This window comes from Calypte anna, chromosome 6 (genome assembly GCF_003957555.1).
Source record: "Calypte anna isolate BGI_N300 chromosome 6, bCalAnn1_v1.p, whole genome shotgun sequence".
NCBI classification, from domain to species: domain Eukaryota; kingdom Metazoa; phylum Chordata; class Aves; order Apodiformes; family Trochilidae; genus Calypte; species Calypte anna.
This window is the reverse complement of record NC_044252.1, coordinates 19,876,823-19,890,084: the sequence shown is the minus strand read 5'-3', so window position 1 is coordinate 19,890,084 and position 13,262 is coordinate 19,876,823. Positions and strand designations below refer to the sequence as shown.

The 13,262-nt window shown below is 37.4% G+C and overlaps 2 protein-coding genes across 5 annotated transcripts in view; one reads left to right on the top strand and one right to left on the bottom strand.

Annotated features, from left to right (window-relative positions):
• Positions 1–13,262, bottom strand: part of ZNF518A (zinc finger protein 518A) — a 56,583-nt gene that overhangs the window by 17,358 nt on the left and 25,963 nt on the right. Inside the window, exon 3 of the transcript XR_003987705.1 lies at positions 9,174–9,275. The gene's annotated coding sequence lies outside the window, so the exon portion shown is untranslated. The remainder of the gene's footprint in view (positions 1–9,173; positions 9,276–13,262) is intronic.
• The window catches only part of BLNK (B cell linker), a 44,614-nt gene that overhangs the window by 20,237 nt on the left and 11,115 nt on the right, over positions 1–13,262 (top strand). Inside the window, exons 3-15 of one of the 4 annotated variants that reach the window (XM_008501995.2) lie at positions 618–674; positions 2,629–2,678; positions 3,673–3,713; positions 4,440–4,596; positions 5,786–5,946; positions 6,483–6,564; positions 7,321–7,401; positions 8,836–8,861; positions 9,394–9,422; positions 9,722–9,817; positions 10,514–10,556; positions 12,430–12,457; positions 12,763–12,835. In XM_008501995.2, coding sequence (XP_008500217.2) covers positions 618–674; positions 2,629–2,678; positions 3,673–3,713; positions 4,440–4,596; positions 5,786–5,946; positions 6,483–6,564; positions 7,321–7,401; positions 8,836–8,861; positions 9,394–9,422; positions 9,722–9,817; positions 10,514–10,556; positions 12,430–12,457; positions 12,763–12,835 — 924 coding nt within the window. The remainder of the gene's footprint in view (positions 1–617; positions 675–2,628; positions 2,679–3,672; positions 3,714–4,439; positions 4,597–5,785; positions 5,947–6,482; positions 6,565–7,320; positions 7,402–8,835; positions 8,862–9,393; positions 9,423–9,721; positions 9,818–10,513; positions 10,557–12,429; positions 12,458–12,762; positions 12,836–13,262) is intronic. The other 3 variants (XM_030453069.1, XM_030453068.1, XM_030453070.1) reach the window with 3 other exon arrangements.

Genomic DNA, 13,262 nt, shown 5'->3' with positions numbered 1-13,262 from the left:
ATAAATTTTAGAAAAATACTCATCCCATTAAAGTAAATTGAAACTTGGATTATTTGTGTTCACAGCTGAAACAGATACTTCACCAGCTGAAACAAAAGTCCAGAGCAAAGTAGTACTAGAATATTTTACTTGGAAATTGTATTTGCTATAACTTTACATAAGTCTTAAAAGATACGTTAAGAAAACATTGTCTTCCACTGAAATATGTATGCTCAGTTGGATGGCATTTGATTCTTTCTACTTTCTCATTAACTTCAGAGAATAAGATGGAGTCAATTGCCACTCTGCAAGTATTTTTGTGGATAATTACATTCAAATCTGAAATAGCTAGGTAGCCATTCCCTGGCATAGAAGCTTTCTTTTAAGCTTGCATTGTGGTTTGCACACTGCATAAAATTCTGGCTCTTGAAAAGCAAAACTTCAATTGTCTTCAGAAGTGCCTGGATTTCAGTTCTGTCACTCAGTAAATCATACCGGTACAGTGAGACTAATTTTTTTAAGAGGATATGAATTTTAAAAATAAATATTTTAAGATATTCTAGTAAATATAGATGTGGTTGTGAACTTTTCCAGCTATGTGACAGAAACATTATTTCTTTTCTTCTATTGATATTCAGGTTCCAAAATGAACAAGTGGCCTTAATTTGCAAAACTGGGAAAGATACTTGGGATCGGTATGCTATTTCAGAGCTGCACAATGCCATGACAGGCTGCTTAGACACAGACCCTTGTTCTGTGCTTTGTATGCTTTCATTTTAACATTTATATTTCCTATTGGGGCTGCTGCCAGGATTTACAGGACCTGGGACCAAGTGTCAAGGTCTTTAGCTTAGCAGCTTGAAATGTGTAATGTATCTACTATCCTCAGATCCACTATTTATTTCCCAAGTGTCCACCATCTCTGAGCAACTCACAATAGACATGCTGCAAAGTGCATTACTAGGAATTTGGTCTGTGTTTCCTAGGACCTGAGATCTGCCCTGGCAGTGGCCCTGGGTTTTTCTTTCTAATACACCTGTGCTAACCTAGACAGAAAACAACAGCAGGGCTGTTGAGAGTTCTTTTTAATTTACTGTTTACACTGAGTTGTATTGTGATGGAGGAAATTAAAGACTTGGAGGCAGCTGTCTATCATTAGTGTTGTTAGTAATGAGCAAAGCAGGTAAACACTCCAAAAATAATGTGCCTAGATTATTTTAGGTTTGGGTTTTTTAGGTTTGGGTTTTTTTATTTTAGGTACTGGTTTTTTTAGGTTTGTTTGTGGATTTGGGATTTTTTTAATTTTTTTTTTTTTTAGAGCTTTAGCAATGTTTGCACCATTTATTGATTCATGCAGGCACATTATTTTTTTATGACTATCTGAACAACAGAATTATACTAATTCAACTCGGAAGTAGCAAGAGAATTTTTAAAACAGATGGGAAAAGTCTGTAAATTGATGTCAGTGCCAGCATTCCACCACCCTTTGTTAACTGGTGCCTGAACATTTTCACCTAAGCACCATGCTCACAACCTGGATTCTGAGTGTAACATTCTTGTAGTAAAGCAAAAATTTTAGACATCACTATTGCTCAGTGAACATTTTTTATAATTTACTTATTTTTGTAAATTAATTTGTTAGGGCTTGATTAAAGAATGAGTGGAGCCATCAGTTCAGGGGACAAAGGTTCAGGTCCACGGTGAGGTCCCATTAATGCCACAGGGAAACTGTCAGACAATGTTCAAATTGTTTTAATGTTTTATATAACTACAAAAAGCAAAGATTTTTTTTTTTCTCTTCAGGTCCATCAGTCTGGCCTCTGACATCAGACATGCACCACTCATTTTGACTACAAACACAGATTCTTCTCTTTTTTTGCAGCTGGTCAGCTTTGATTGGTCAGCTGACTGTATTTCAGTGTCTTCTCTAGACAACTGCAATTTAGCAAACAGGAGTATACGTATCTATACAAATACACGTATGTATGAACAGAAGTACACATATATAAATTCCTGTTTGCTAAATATATGCAGGCATGCACATATATATGCATACCTCTATATATAGCCTCAAAGATCATTTCAGTATTTCTATAAATTCTTTTGATTCACTGATGACAAATGTCATTATAACATTTTTTACCAAAAAAAGGGGCATAACACCATAAAATAATAATAAGTGGAAACAGAATCTGGCCCTTTTAATCAGAAAATAAAGTGGATGCAAAATTACAGATATAAAAAATTCAACAGGACAGTGTTGCACCACTTTCTTATGCTACAGACTTAGCAAAGTCTCTGTAAACCTCAACAGATTTTCATCTTCATGTAGATGTACATTTACCTCTGACTCCTGTGTTTTCTTTTTCTGCATTGGAAATGAAGAGGGTGGGTGGGTGGGCGGGCATGGAAGCTGTTCTTTCAAAATACGTTCTTAGCAAAAAAAAAAAATCTCATTTTAGATTCTAATTTCTTATCTGCTTCTAGTTTTTCAAAGCATTCTTCTGCAGCTGTTTGCTAAGAATGTGTGATGGTAATGTGCAGTTCTTCAGCTGCGGGTATCTCTTGTTACCTGCTTTTTAATTTGTGTGCCTAATGCTCCCTTCTAGTGAGTGTTACTTCTAGTGTCATAATGATTATTGTTTGCAGGTTTAAAAAAAAAACTCCACCAAGTTTACCACGAAGGGATTATGCTTCAGGTAAGGCTATATTAATGTAAATTTAAACTGCATGTTTGTGTATATTTGATACCTATATGCCTAACAGTATTTCAGCTATACTTTTCCTCATAATTTGTTTTTAATGAGAGAATAATATGCCAACAACTCTGAAGTTTGTTCACACCTCTGAAATGAGAGACAAGAAAAACATGGCAAGCTGTAGCAGTATGAAGAAAGGGTAGCAAGTAGCCACTCTTTCAAAATTGGTGTTTACTAGGGTACTGCATGTAAGACACTTTAAAAGTGAAGGAGAATTCAGAGTGAAGAGTTCTCTGCCAGAAATGGTGATGTGGAAGTAAATAGGGAAAAAAACTGAATAAATGGATCATCACAGATTCACATTTTAATACTATTAACATGGGAGTGAAGATGTCATGAATAATCTTAGAGGTCAAACTGTATTTGCTTATGATACAGCACTGCCATGAGGTAGTTCATGCCCATTTTTAGAAGTTAACAGCTATCTTATTAAGGAAACAGCAATATGAAAACTGAGCCAAAGAGAATGGTGTTTGGAATTTAGCAGATAGGTGCTCCATGTTTAATGTAAATGCTTCTAATTAGTGTGATGCCTTGGAGCTTTAACTGAGAAATAAGCAAGTGCAAGGCCCAGAGGTCACTTACAGAAAAATTCATGTTACAGAAAAATTGTTACTCCTACTTAAAATTAGATGCATTAGCAGGACAACCTGGGTAAAGTGCGTGCTCTGTTGTTCAGACCATGTGCAGTTTGCTGTTTTCTAAAGCTTTTCCAACAGCTCTGAGCTAATTTATCAAGAACAAGCAAGTAGGCATTTAATTCACTATTCAGTCCAAAGTAGATGTCTTGCTCTGAACCATTTAGGAAATATTGAATACTCTTTTTTAATTAAAGATGGACTATACTATATATATAATGTGTATGTGTATACCAGTCTATCCTTAAAAGTGTTCACTATGCCGTTTCCTTAAATAACTCTAATGTTTGGTTTAGAACATGCAGACAATGAAGAGGAACAATGGTCAGATGATTTTGTAAGTACATATTTTGGGGTAGTAGGAGGTTATTGTAGCAACAAGTTCAGCACATGCAATAGAAGTTTATTTTTGAATCATCTACTTGTGGTTGAACTTCATACTACTGAAATGTCATCTTATGTGCTACATCAACAAAATTTACAAGCTGATTTGTAGCTACTTTATTTTTTTTGCCTTCAACTTAAAAGTACACTCAGAAGCACTGTCAGTGGGAGCCATGGATGCTAAGCTTTTTGGTTAAGCACATGTCATCAGTTTGAGAGATCCTCAAACTGACCAGGAATTTTAGAAACCAGTAAGTTCTTCCGCTGGGGGGGGGCAGAGAATAAAAGAGGTGAGGAGAGGAAAGCCACTTCTTCCTAAAGAGGAAAAATTTCTGAAAAAATTTTAGAGAACATTAGAAAAATAAACTTGCAAATCTGGTCATTAGCCGTTAAATTGATATATTTTGCCACAACCATCAGCCTAAAGTGACTTGTTTACTTGTGGAATTAGCCCCTGAAAACCCTTCATATAGGAAATATAGAGGAGGTGATAGAACACAGAACACATCAGGAGTCACAGCTGGAACTCAGAAGAAACTGTCATTTTTTAATTTTCTTTTTTTTTTTTTTTTGAGAGGGAGCAATCTAGTTGATTGTACTCTTGCAAGGATATTTGTGTTGTATGCTGCTGTTAAGCTGTATGTTACAAGGTGAGAAATAGGAAGTTCTGTCTTTCTAGGACAGTGATTATGAAAATCCAGATGACCACTCTGACTCTGAGATGTATGTGGTCCCCAGTGAAGAGAATCCTGATGACAGCTATGAGCCACCTCCAAGTGAACAGGAGATAAAGAAGATTCCATCCTCATTCCCTATTTCTAGGGGCGAATATGCAGGTAGATATGGTCTACTTGTCTATGCCAGCTTGATAATTGCTTATTGATCGATAATAAAAGTGCCTCAAATGGACTAACTTGTTCTTTCCTTAAGAATTTGGTTTAATTCTGACAATCAGGTCTTCGGCTTTCAGGGGTAGGATTTGTTATTACAGCATGAAACAAGTTAGTATTGCTGCTAGCGATGTTTAGAATTTTTATATCATGTGTCCTAGAGACTTTGATAGATACCTACTACCTGCAAAATTCAAAGTTTTGGGAGATATCGCTAACTCCAAATTAAACCTGCATAATTTAATGCAGGAATTTCTATTTAAGATTAAGCAGGTAAGACTAGGCAGGTCCCTTCTTAATCTTTTCTGTATTTCAAATAATTATTCCAAAAGTAGTAAAACAAAGGACAAAGCCAGTCCAAATGCTCACTCAATATTGTCCTTCAAGATTGGTACTAAGAAAAGTAAATACCCTGAAAAACAGGAAAAGATCAAGATTTTACTTACACTACTCCAGCATAAAGGCATTTTTTTCTTCCTGTTTTAATTCCTCTAAATCATAGGCAAATTGTACTGAAGTGAATGAAAGTTAGCTTCAGTTAGATGAAGATTTGGGCTGTGCAGACAAGAAATGTTGGCATGATGCCAGCTTTCATTTTTGTCTGGTACAAGATTTAATGGTGATAGGATAATGATCGAAGTGCTAACATGCCACTTTTATACTCATAGAAGTTCATCAGCATTTCACTGTCATAGTCTTTCAAAAGGGGAGGAATTTTTAAAATGGCACCTCAGAGGACCTGGCATAACTTGTGTGTTAGTCCTGCCCTTTGTGCTGTTAGAGGTTTTTTTCTCACACGTCTGGTATGTTCTTTTTCACTTCCTATCACCAAGTTCATCCTGGCACAGGACATCCTAACTAATGGACTATACTGTGCAGCCACGACCTTTCCCCCAAGGAGTTAAACAATTATTCCTACAACCGCCAGTGTTTAAAGCACCTTCTGCAGCCTGATACAGCAGACTAGGTTGCTACCTTGACTGATAAAATAGGACCAATATCACAAGTCTCAACATCAGGACCAGCATATGCTCAGGTCTGCCTTTTGATCTGAGCTGCAGCCACCGCAAACATTTGCATAAGTGGTAGAAGACACTCCAGAGACTAAAACTGCTGTTTTCTTCCATGTTACAAGACAATCGCACCAATCACCAGCAGCTTCATTCCATCAGCAAACCTCTCCCATGTGTACCCAGTCCAGCCACATCCAGGCCAAAGAAACCATCCCTGCCTGTGCCATCTGCTGCTGTGAAACCAAAAGTACCACCAAAGCCAAAGGAGTGTAGTGATGATGAGGTAATGTTTCTAGATAAACTTGTTTTGACAGTTTAAATGACTTATGGCCCTGCACTCATCATAAGATATACTCCACAGCAGTGCCATGGCCTTGTCTCTTAGCCTTTGTGCCACGTTCATAGCATCTGTGATACAAAAAATTTTTGTACATCACATGCCAGTACCATGCAGATTCCTGGCAGCTACCTGCCTTCTTCAAGTATCAAGAATCCTCTTTAGACAACAGAATAGTCTCTGTTCATCTATAGTTGATAGTTTATGCTCATCATCAAGCTGCAGGCAACAAGAAAAAAGCAACCTCAAAGGGTACCAAACCAGGACCAAAGGGAAGGGAGGGCTTTTATCCTTTAGTCTGGAACTGGAGTGATTTGGGAAAGGGGTTTCAGTCTTGGAGAATCCCATCCACACATGATGATTATGTCTGAAATAGCAGTCACTGGGAAATAACAACTACTAAAAGCTGCTAACGGGTCTTCAATCCCAACAGTTTATGATGGAGGTTTAACTGGTAGATTTTTGTTCTGCATTTCTCATAGGATAATTACATTGTGCCAGTAGACAATGACGACGATAACTATATCGAACCCACAGAAAGCAGCATGTCACTACCTACAAGATGTGAGTTTTAATCATTTAAGTTAATAATTATTGACTTGTTAGTAGTAAGGAAAAAAAGGGATCAATGTCTTTCTCAGGTTCAAAGAATGGAGGCACAGTTGATAAAAAGAATGCAACCTGCAAAAAAGGCAATTTGCTCCTTTGGCTGATGACAAGGCCAAGGAAAATTATTTTTAACTGTATTGGACACCATGTTTAATTCCTGCCTCCGTCTCAACTGCTTCAAAGTCCAGCTCTTGTACACCTAGGAAACTTTTCATGATACATGATCTCCCTTGTCATCTAAGGGAGCCATAGTACTAAAATTCTGTGTTTGTTGAAGTGCCTCAGGAGTAGAACAAGTCTTTAGATTTTCAGTGAATAAAGACAGACTTTGATTCTTTTTTTTTTTTTTTACTACACTGTTTCAATTATTTTTAGCTGGAGAGTGAACGTATTACAGTCCAAAGGTGAAAAGTAAATGGAGAAGAGTATGTAGTTCTGCTCTGTAACATTACTGACAGTATCAAAGCTATTCAGCCAGACATGAACACTGAATAATGTTTCCCTTTCAAAATGAGAACTGCTTTCTTCTGCCTCCACCAATTTATTCAAGGTCACACAAAAAGGCTATCACTTGGACCTACTTTATATTTATATTATTGTATAAATGTTACATTTTTAATACATATGTGTGTGTATGTGTGTAGATATATATATGTGTGTGTGCATATACACACACATGCATATATGTAAATGGGTAAAATATGGTTTTAGCTCCTGTGAACAGATTTATGAAGACAACCAAGTCAGCCCTCCCTAATTCTCCAAAGCCTTCTCTAACTTCTGATATGCAAGGTATGTAGATTTTATATCACTTTTAAATCTAAGGCTGAGGAATATTAAATTACTTGATGTGCTTACAACACAAACCATGGGACGTACTTGAGTAAAACAAAAATATATTTGCCTTTAGGGTTTTTTGTCTTGTAACAGTTTTGCCTAACTTGAATAATAAATCTGCTTAAACATGAATAACACTACAATTAATGCATATACTGTCAACCAATTTTTAGTTTTTTGCTCTAGCAGAGGAATGCAAATGCATCACTAAAGCAGCAACAATTATAAGACTTGGTATGATAGTAATCCCATTTCACTATAGGAATCAAGACTCAATACTTTAAAACCACATCAAGATTCAACCTTACAGAAATTCTGTTTGGCTGATGTTTTGCATGCACTGTGGTAACAAGGTTCTCATTTAAGTTCTCTAAAGAGCAATTTATTTGAGGGGGGGAAAACAAAACAAAAAACCAACAAAAAAACCCCACTAAAGCAGAGGCAAATAAGACGAATCGTATTTGCATTTTTAAGTGCAGATATACCTACTTAATCTTGCTTAGCTGTGCTAAGCACAGCTGGTCGTTTTGCATCCTTGTCATGTCATTAATTGCTTGCAATGTAACATTTACAGATTGATCACACAGTTCTTTAAAAGTCGTTGCATATTCATTAGCAATGTGTTTAGCTTTCAAGACGTAAACTACAAAAGGGTTTTTTTGTGAGTTACTTTTTTTTTTTAAGGTGTTTTTTTTTGTGAGTTATTTTTGAGTTCCTTTTCAGACACTTAAAATGCCAGTTTCAGACTTAGTCTATCTGTAAATCAGTGTCAATCAGCAACCAGCTCCTGACAGACAGTGCTAAAAAAAGGAAAACGTCTCCCCCTGGTGGGAACTTGGAGGTTCTTCAACACAATAAAAGCAATGAAAGATGTCACAAAATTTGTTGAGATGTAATCCAGTTTTCATTGTAGAAACTGGGCATCGGTTTGGCTCTTAGTATGCTTTATTCGAATATGCTTATGGGACAGAGCTCAGGGATGGACATTGGCGACTCAAATGAGTGAGCCTGTATTTATGGTTCCCCTGATCTCTTCCTCTCTGAGTGTCAAGGGAAGGCTACAGGTATGATAGCACATCTTTTACAAACTGTCCCAGGTTTGCACAACACCAGCATTCATCTTTGGAGGGAAAAAGGAAAAAAATTAAAACATAGGGTGAGGGAAAGGTTCATTAACTCTGGCTTCCTGGGACTTTTCCTGTTCTCACTAGAAGATATGGGGTGTAGCTGCCCCAGGGTTTTGGAGGCAGAATCAAGCTCTGAGCAAGTTAGTTATTTTGCCAGAGGCAGAAATACAATTGATAATTCTGATCTGTATTTCTGGTAACATGTGGTGTGTTTTTGATAACCAAAGAACATGGTTTTTTTTTTTCCCGTCTTGTCCTACAGAAGTCTATGAGGTTCCTGAAGAAGAGGTAAGACCTTTCTATAGTTTGACTGACATCACCCTTGGGCAGAGAATAAGGGTGATTGTAAGAAAAGATTATCAGTCTTTCAAAGGGAAAAAATGGGAATCTCTGCACGTAAAGCTTTCTGACACTTCATTCACAGAAGAGCTGGCAAACCAATTCAAAAGGTCTGCAGAACAGACTAAATTGGAAGAAGCTGAGATTTCCTGGTCCTGTGTGATAGTGGTCTCAAGGGAATGCTTTCTAGAAGCAGAATTGCAGCAAAGGAGCAGTGCCAGCACTGACATAGTAATTTTCTTCTCAACGACTGGTACTGACCTGACATGACATACAGCCAATGCAGTGTGCTCAGGGCTTCATGGATTTGCTGGTGGTGACTTCTTGCCTCTCCCACTGTGGTGCAAATCTCTGGGTAGCATTCTAATAGAAAATTATACCAAAAATAAGTTATTGCTGTGATGACATAAAAACGGATCATACAAGAATATTTAAATAAATCAAAACATGACCAAATAAATCAGTGTCCTTTCTCTTACAGGAAAAACCATCACCACCACTGGTTGCCAGGTAATCCATCCACATGAATATGTGTGCATTATTAATATATTTTCTTATCTACGTACTATATATGTTTAATAATTCTCTTTCTAAAAAATATATCTATAGTAATTCTCTCACTTTAGATTTTTCCCACAAAAGCTGGCATCCAGTTCTGTTACTTTCAATAACCCAACATATATTAAAAAGAAATACCTCTTAAGGGTATTTTTTTGAATTATGAGGCAATGGGGGAAAAGAGAGGCTGTCTTAGTACTCGCTGTTGTCAAATACAATATTTCTTTCTTAATTCACGTCTTTATTACCAGGTTCACAAAGCCACTTCCATCTATGCCTGCTCAGAACACAGAGCACTCCCACGTGCAAAGCATGACTAGAGAGTCACCTAAGCTAGATACTTCCAGGTGGGTCAACAGAAGCTTATATCAGTAACAAATAGTAGAGAGAAAAATTTCCACTCTCTGTGTAGCCCTCAGGCAATAAGCAGTTGTCAGGACATACAAATAGCTAGGAACTGTGGGACACTACAAAACTGAAAATTCTGGTTTCTTTGTGAACTTCTTTATTCAAGCTAGTTTGCCAAATGTGTACTGTTTTTCTGAATATCCCTTCAGGGATCCAGTGAAGGGATAAAACATCTCTGCAAGCCAGTTTAAAATCCTATTACCTTTCTCTGCACCTTTGCAAATGAGATATTACTCTGGAGGAATAAAGTCAAAGAAAACTCGAGTGTGCAGCTTATTTCACTCCTGTGTCACTAGAAGGGTGGGATTCTGCTTTGTAACACTTATGTCATCTCTAGAACATCTCTTTACAAAATAAGCCACATGCCCAAAGAAGAGCAGGTAGCATCCACAACATGGTCTGTGTTACAGGGTTTGGTGAGGTTTTGTGCAGAGTTGTGGGACTCAAGGTCCAAGACAGGTTTATCTAGAGTAGAACTCCTCTGCACTAAGGGTACAGCATCACCACAAGCACTGCAGCCATGCATAGCTCCAATTAAATCTTTTTACTGCCACCTCTCTAGATCTTGAAACACATATCTAAGCCAAGCAGTTAAATATGTACATCCTACTTATTTTATTGTGTATATTTTCTAGATATATTTTGCCTCTTCCCAGAAATCGCCTTCATCCAAAAACAGTGAGTAATTCATGTGCTACCATAAAAGAAGGTGTTAAGCTTAGGCTATCATGTGTTTAGGTATATTCATGGAGGTGGATGGATGTTTTTTATTATCTGGATTAAAAAACAGAAACAGATTACTCTGAGTGTCAGATTGACCTGATATTGTAATTGTAGCTACTAGTCCTTTGAATGAAAGATACATATTGAACATCTGTATTGATTCAAGAAAAACTTTGAAGTTTGAGAGATATATCGGTCCACGAAATCATTTCTTGTACTAAAAAAATACCAGGAACCTCAGTTTCAGTAGCAATGGATGATTTTGCCCAATCTGAAGAATGTTTCTTGAGCATCATTCCTTTCAGATGATGAATGGTTTATACTTTCTGAAAACTGAATCCTGAAATGTCAGACTGGGTAGTCTGAGTAACTAGTAGCACTTAGAAAATGCAGTCATTCCAAGTCTTGGGTTCCTAGGCTGTGTTTAAGTCATTCTTCCTCATCTATTCTTGTCTCCAGTTTGTCCCTTCCACTGTGCTAGAACAAAAGTTCTCTGGAAACGTTTCTAACAGCAGCAAGTGGGCAAAAGCAATAAAAGAGGATTTTTCAGACAGATGAGTTCTGTAATTTGTTCTGCACCATAGCTCTACTAACAATAGTGCAGTGCAAGAAAAGGGGGGGTGTGAGCAGCAAACTACCAAGAAACAGAGTTACAGTAACTGCATCAACATGAGCCAAATATATGTGCATCAAACTGTCCCAGCTTAGTGCTTTGCAGTGTCCTTAAAAATTATCAGTCTAAGAATAAATATCTAGATAAATCAGATGCTTAAATTTAGGAATCTGGGGTCATACCACAGCATTAATTGTTATGATAATGTAATGCAAGTGGTATATAAACACCTTAGTCTTACTTTCAATCTTTAAATTTCTAGTTATATCAACTATTGGGGGTGGAGGTTGAGTGGGGTAATATGGACATCTCTGCATACAATAGAAGCAGCATTTTAGTTCCCCTTCACCTTATCACAACATTCTTCCAGTTTAGATCTATATCCTGCAAGATGCTGAAAAATTCCTGAGTGTTGCTTAGCTCAGGCTTTCTCTTTTATGAAATGTTTTTTTGCTTACCAATATAAGAAATCCTTCTGAATGCAGAATGCTGGAAAGAAATTCCCCTCTCTGAACAGCACTAGCAAGGATATTCCTGCTTCAGAGCATACACAAGAGCCATGATGCAGCTCAACCCTCTCCATTAATTTATTCTCAGAACTTACCTCTAAGATATTGTCCTAGCTTTGCAGAGAATCAAGAGAGACAATAGTTTTGCTGGGGCCAACACTATATTTACAGCATGGGGGATGGTGCTCCCAAACAAATGCTCATCTGTGCAATGGGTGTGTTTATCTCTTGGGAACTTACAGTTATCTAGTTTGGCACAAGAGTCAGCCTGGAAAAGAATTACCCAGTGTACTCCAAATTTTCTGGTCTTTGCTTGTTGTGTGAGCAGCCAGCCTGTACAGTTTTAAAGAACAGGGCCATGAGCATGTTTGTCCAGAGCCTTGCTGTGCCCTCCCATCCCTGCAACTAACAAATCAAAGCAATAACTGATACATCTGTTAACTGTTACCATTCAGCCCATTTTAACACTGACCAGCACGGATCATGTTAACAGAACTGTAAACCTTGTTCCTCTCAAAGGCCTGGGCTGACTCGGAGAAGAATTCCTCCACATCTTGATCCCTCAACTGCTGGATGATGAATTATACCTCTCCATGCAGTGACTGGATACATTCCAAAACCAGATTATTTATTTATGCACTTACCATTTAATAATAATTCATTTTTTAATTGCTTCTATGAAATCTAATATATTTTTCCATTACAGGACCATGATGCAAGCAGTAATAATGAAAGTAAGTATTCTGTACTGAAAACATGGGAACATGAGCAGCATCTGCTGTCAGCATGTCACTGGTGACTGTAATATAGCATTTAGTGAAGGGTGTCAGTGTAAATTTTATCTGTAGCAGCCAGCAGTAAGCAAGAAATACTGCTGAACTGTTTTCTAGTATAATCAGAGGGAAAACACACCAATACAAAAATTAACCTAATAGATATTCTGTACTTCTATTAAACTAATACAGAAATGGCAGTGAGGAAAACCCTTACATTAGATACCTCTAATAATGCATACTAAATATGTCATTTGTGTCTTTAGATCACAGCTTCAACAACACACAAGGAACCAGATTTTCTGCTGGAGTAGCTCCATCTCCATTACCAAGGGGCCTGTGAGTAAAAAAACCCATAATAAAGCCACTTCTACAGGGATCACTAGGTGTATTAGAAGCTAACTCCTACCCTTCAGCATGGCAATCAGAATTCAGGAATATTTTTAAATTGCTATTCCTGGAAGATATCCTGACTAGGTAAAGGCAAGCTATTCTTTCATTACTTATGGAGGAAATACTTGCATACCATTGCCACTGCCTGCCACTGATAGCAGATGCTTGATTTAGTCACATACCACAGCAGTAGGACATAAATGCCTACAAATGAGGAAAGTTGTTGTTTTCATCAAAACTCATCTGCCCCACCCACATTGTCATTTTAACCATTTGTCGAAGGGTAGCTTCATTGCATATCAGAGTACCTTTCCTGAGTACCCACACTGCATCTGATCCTAACTGATAAGGAGATGCATCCTATCTTGGCCAG